This window comes from Epinephelus moara, chromosome 8, assembly GCF_006386435.1.
Source record: "Epinephelus moara isolate mb chromosome 8, YSFRI_EMoa_1.0, whole genome shotgun sequence".
Taxonomy (NCBI): Eukaryota; Metazoa; Chordata; class Actinopteri; order Perciformes; family Serranidae; genus Epinephelus; species Epinephelus moara.
The window spans coordinates 36679785-36686066 of record NC_065513.1 but is presented as its reverse complement, the minus strand read 5'-3'; the positions used below and the strand labels follow the sequence as shown (position 1 = coordinate 36686066).

The following is a 6282-nucleotide window of genomic DNA, read 5'->3' as shown; positions in this document are numbered from 1 at the left end:
GACATGCACGTTAACTGGTGACTCTAAATTGTCCGTAGGTGTGAATGTGAGTGTGAATGGTTGTCTGTCTCTATGTGTCAGCCCTGTGATAGTCTGGTGACCTGTCCAGGGTGAACCCCGCCTGTCGCCCAGTGTCAGCTACGTTAGGATCGTGCCCCGCCACGACCCCTAACAGGATAAGTGGTTACAGGAAATGAATGAACCAAAGGCACCAAAAAATGCATTTTTTTTAATAGTACTCATTCAGTTATCTCAAAAAATCCTTGAGCTCAATATCCCAGTCTCTCACGATGTGTTTATCATGCAAGTTGATGATTTAAAAAAAGTGAATATTGTACAGGCTCAGCTCCACCTATATACTTGCTACACAGATAAAAGAGTGCTCAATCTTCTCGTCTAACTCTGGACAGGAAAGAAAATGAGCTTACATCCCCAAAATGTTGAACTGTTCCTTTAATACATCAAGCATGTTAGGCCTGTTCTCGGTCACAGCTGTGACTGCAGTAGAAGTGAACAAGATGTACTGAAGCAGACTGAAAAAATATTATTAATAATATGCAATAAACTGCATGTAACATCACAAACTGATGATACCTGACGGAGTAAATCTGTGAGGATGGATTAGTACGTCTGGTAGAGGAGGCTGGTGATGCTACAGCATACATTCAGGGAAAGGACTAAAGATGCTGTCGCTTCTTCTTAACAGTAACCTTATAATGAGGAAGAATCCCAGAGATAACTTTCCGCTGGTCGATGGGTGGGGGTGGCCAACCACCCACACTCTGGTGTGGGTCCGTCAGAAAACGGGACAAATCACTCCCATCTCTATTTTCAGAGCGTGATGTCATTCCCCTGTGTCCTGACTAACCCATTACACCAGCATCTGTCACATGGAGAGGAAGGTGTGCAGAGACAGAGAGCTGGAAATAGACCTAAAAATATCAGTTTTTATACAGTATATATATTTTAGTCCTGTACTCGCGGGTTGCATACATTTAAGCCATTTAGGCACACAATATTTTATGAATGAGAGTGACTAAGGGGAGGTGTGAATACGTGTGTGTGGTGGAGTGGGTGGAAGCGCAGGGGAGAGGAGATGTGCTTTCTTTCTTTATTTATTTATTTTCATATTGATGTCAGTACAGTTAAATGCTAAAGAAAAGTACATTAATTTGAATAAAAAACAACACATACATCCTCACCACCTCGTTCTTACCCGACCCCATCAGCCTCACACACCCACTCTGACCTGCTGGTTATGTAACACAAAATAAATAATTACATAAATGCATAATGCCCCGACCTCTGCCAAATTACACCTCCATCAAATCACAGAAAGGTTGGCTTCTTATTGTAGAGCTTGTCACAGCTTGGGAATGTGATCTAAACACTTAAGTTCAAAACTATCTCAGAAAATATTAAATAATCATGTTCGTATAAAGACAGTCTGACCTTTTGTATAATTTCAATGTACAGGGATTTAACTTTCTCCCTGTAGGGCTTTGTTTTGGTAAGAAATTTTAGGGTTGCTAAGATCCAGTGTATAAATAGCGTGGTCCTGTATACTTAAGGGAGGTTAAGGTCTGTGGGTCGTCAGATTAAAAGACTGAAACGTCGCAGTTAATCATCAGCCCATTATTCAGTGCCTGTATAATTTATTTGAAGCTGCCATTAAATTGGTGCCAAAGCAAATACAGTTATTCATTGGAATGAAAAGGATTAAGAGTATTTATGAAAATCGATTTTATGGACAATCTTACACAGTTGTGTTCACTGTACTCGAGGATGAAGAGTGCTGGGGCTCCCAGGACGGGCAGAGCAACTTACAGGCGCCCTCTAGTGATCGTCACAGTTGTGGTGCTCATGGAAATAAAACACTGGATGAAAAGTTGAAGGCAGTACAGTCCTAAAAGTGTGAACTTAGCCAACCTGTGAACACAATTTATCTTTAAGGACACAGCATGTAAAAACTTAAAGGTCCTGTAGATTTGTGACATTCTCAAACCACAGTTTTACTGATCTGATATCATTTAAAGCCCCAGCTTCTTCCAACACATGCCACTTTTTTTTCTGACATAATGTCCCAAAAATGTTAAAAGTTTGCTGTTAATATATTTAATTAACTCAAGTCAGTAACAAATCGGGTGAAAACTACAGTTGTATTCGAACACACAGACATTTTAAAGGTATACGATGCAGGATTTTCAAAATAAAAAAACAATGTATAGACTCGTGCCCTGTATTTTCTGATTTCCTCCTTATTTGGCTATGCTCAGGTTGTTCGTGGACACAGCCTGCAGGTGAGGTCGAGACTTTATAAAAGGTAGTGATCAAGGGTCTCATTTATATCAATCAATCAATCTTTATTTCCGACTCAGTTCGGTCCATAAAAACACACAACTACAAGAAACAGTAACAACAATCAGACACCAGGATAACACACAAAAAAAAACATTGAAACCATATCTAAAAGACATACAAACACTCTCTCCAGTGCCTCCAAAAACTAGAGAAATAACAGGTACTGCTCTTTTTAGGCATGACTAGAGCCATAACAATTTCATTTGTAGAGTGCTTCAGCCGTGCCATAAAAGTAAACAAAAAATTCCTAAGAAGAGCATCCAAGGTAAAGGTAAACACTTCGTACTCGCAAAACGAATCTTGAAAGAGGTGTACACCACTTTCCATGGAAAAGTTGTGATGTATAAATACAGACTTGATGGGAGAAACTTTGACCCATGCTTACGAACATTATAGAGACGGGAAATTGGTGATGCAGATGTTGAGGTGGGAGCCTGATTGTAGAAATTTTTGGCTTTTGTCCGTACCTACATTTTTAGTATGGATCTTGCGTATTGTTTTATAAATGAGACCCCAGGTGCCAGACCGTAAGCAACATGCATCCAAGAGGAAGCTATAAAATTCATTGACACAGCACCAAAAAACGCAAATATAGGAAGGTGAAATGGCAAGTGGACAAAGCCGGGGTTGGCTTACACTTTTACTGGCAATACTGTTTGCAAACAGTAGCCAACAATTCCTGCATGGTCATTAGCATCCAAAAATTATATTATATGAAGGCTGGAGTTGAAACATAACTTTAATTAAATCAGATTACTGCATGAAAATACCATTTTTAAATTGAAATCTTGAAATATCTTCTCAGCCAACTAACTAATTCTCTTTCTCCCTCTTCTTCCTGTCCAGCATGATTTTGTGCGTCGGGAACGCTCGCCGCGCATTCTCATCGACCTCATCCAGAGGACCAAGGATGCGGTGCGCGAGCTGGACAACCTGCAGTACCGCAAGATGAAGAAGATCCTCTACCAGGAGAAACACAACGGGCCCATGGGAGAGAGCCAGGAGGAGGAAGAGGTGGGAGGAGGAGGGAAGAGGGAATGGTTGATGCAAAAGATCAGTGGAAAAGAAATAATACAGGGATGAGCATTATAGAGTCTGTCAGGAGAGGCAAGGGGTTAAAAACATAAAACCAGTTAAGCTCCATTTAAATTCTGCTCACAATTCTCTAACTTTCACCTCAAAGTGAAGTCTGTCGTCAAACAGACACATTTCAAGTCCACAGTGTGTGTACAGATACTACAGGGAACAGACACAGAAACAATACTAGAGCCAACAGAGACAGTAGTTGATAGAATACAGATGAATAACCAGGTCGTCCTCTTAATGCAACAATCAATAGTCAGACAGGTACAGGCTCCAAACAGCAGCGTATGGTTGTTATTATCAATTAATCTGCCTGTCCTTGTCTGGATTCATTGATTAATTGTTTGGTCTATAAAATGCCTGAAGATGTAGACAAATACCTGTTACAGTTTCCTAGAGTGCAAATTAACGTCTCAACCACTAACATATTCGGTTTCTAATGATATTAAGCAGAGAAAATCAACAAATCTTTACATTTGAAAAGCTGGAACTTATAATTTTTTTGACACTTATGCAACAATTAATAGATTATTAAAATAGCTGGGGTCCACATGCAGGACTCTTGGAACTCGTAGCTTTTCTATGGGCCTTTCGTCCACATGAAAACGGCATTTTAGGTCACTGAATGCAAGCATTTTGTAGAATTTCACCCAGGGTTAGGTTGTTGAAGTGTAGGCAGGAAAACAAAGAAACAGTGGCTTGAGACGTCAGAGTGTTTGCAGCTATCCCCTCTGTAACCTCACTAAGATGCCTTTTTACATGTTTATAAATGTACAGTTACTCCTCCACTATACACAGGAAGGCAATCCAGGCACTCCAAAAGACGCAGATAATGACATGACAGGTGAACAAATAGAAAATAATTAAAAAATAACAAGTTAGTAAAAATTCAGAGTATCATGACACGAGATACCTGGAAAAAATATCTCAAAAAATGAATGTATACACACACATCTTTACGCATAGGCTGGCGACATAGGCAGGAACAGTGGACTAGGCCTACGTCTCAAAGAGGGAGGAACCAGGACTTTTGTCCAAATGGCCTTCTTTCCGTTCTAATAAGGCTTTTTTTTTTAACGGCTGCTCACAGCAGTCCACCACCTTCACATCACAACAAACAGGAGCCTTCCACCTGCAGCCATGGTAGCCTGACATTGAGATGAAATGACCCTTAGTTGACCTGACCTGAGGCAGCATGAGCAGGCATGGGCAGCCAGCAGCCACAGTGGTGTCATCCTACACCATGTGGAGCATTTCAGAGCAGCCACCAGAGCTCACTGCAACAAGACGCCACTGAAGGCTTTACTGAGGAAACTCTGCAGCCCCAAACCTCGTTTTCCGGTTTCTGGGGAAGACACGCTGCATGTGGAAAGACTGATGATAACATCCTGATACAGGCTGGGGCTAAAAGCACCTAAAAGCTGTGCAGCTCGAATCCCTTTATCTGTCATGTACACACACTCAATTGGCCTTCTAATCTGAAGACATCTCATACAGACAGATGGGCATTAACATAAGAATTGACTCAGGTGAATAATACACACATACACATCTGAACAGTTAGAGGATAATAGGCAATTTAGTGTGACTTTGACTCTAATGCAATCTAGAGGTCAGTGGTTATTTCCCTTGTATAGAGCTGACTGCTTTTAACGATACAGTTTGGAGAGGCCTGTAGTTGCATCTGTGTATAATTTCATGACAGTTGAGTGTTCATTTGTGGAAGCATGTGTTTAGGAATAAATGCCTGTGTTTGTTTGTTCTTGCAGGACAGCGAGGCAGCCAGCTTTAAGATGAACAGCCTGGGCAGCAACCACTCCATCCCCAGCACCTCGGTGAGCACGGGCAGCCAGAGCAGCAGTGTGAACAGCATGCAGGAGGTGCCGGACGACAGCTGCTCCGACATGACCATGATGCACCCCCAGGACTACAGCAGCACCCTGGAGTCCTCCCCACACACCAAGAAGGTAAAGGTCATGGGTGGGGGTGAGGTGTTGGATGGTGGGAGGGAGGTGATGAGCATTTACGGCTCGATGACAGATTACAAGTCACACCGGACCAAACTGGAAAGCAATGTGAGCAGTTCTCAGTGGATCCCAAATGTACCCTTTCATCAACACAACTCGTCATGTTCCAAATATGTTCATAACTAGTTTTCACAAACCATACAAAGTTGTAAATCAAGTTTTTACGACACCATAACGATATGTCAGCCCAACAAAAATACAACAAGCTATGACAACAGTGAGTTAAGAAATGTACCCTTAGTGATCAGAAGGAACACTCTGGCATAGCAACCGCTCGTGATAATGCCCCCCTTTAAAAGGACAGATTGTTTGGGTGTGAGTGTTTGAGATGTCTGCCTTCTCTTAAATGTAATGTATCTTGATGGCACTCAAAACACAAAAACAGTAGTGTCTCTTTCCGAAATCATGACCTGGTGACTCAAAGTAATCCACAGATCTTGTCGGAACTATTTTCTTTCTACCGAACTACGCCTGTCAAGTCTCCTGTTTTGGCCGGGAAACTACCGTATTTTACCCCTCTTTCCCGCCGTCCTCCCGTATTAGTATTTTCCCGTAAATCTCCCGTATTATAATATAAAATAAAAAATAAAAAAAAACATTCCTCTGCCTCTCCAAACTGAACTCTGTCACTAGCCTCGCGAGGAGTACAGGAATACGGCGGAGGCTCATAGTGCTCTGCGGCGCAAGATAACGGCTTACCGGCGACAGAGAAGTCCGACTCCAGGTCCAGTAATTTCCTCTTTCGTTGGTGTCATGACTGCCCAGTAGTACCTGGACAACCGAGCCATGGCGGCACACAGGTATGTGGCGT

General features: G+C 42.0%; 1 protein-coding gene across 3 annotated transcripts in view; it reads left to right on the top strand.

Annotated features, from left to right (window-relative positions):
• taok3a (TAO kinase 3a) overlaps positions 1 to 6282 on the top strand; it is a 98005-nt gene that overhangs the window by 69131 nt on the left and 22592 nt on the right. For all 3 annotated transcript variants that reach the window (XM_050050638.1, XM_050050639.1, XM_050050641.1), the window contains exons 12-13: positions 3208 to 3375; positions 5214 to 5411. In XM_050050638.1, coding sequence (XP_049906595.1) covers positions 3208 to 3375; positions 5214 to 5411 — 366 coding nt within the window. The remainder of the gene's footprint in view (positions 1 to 3207; positions 3376 to 5213; positions 5412 to 6282) is intronic.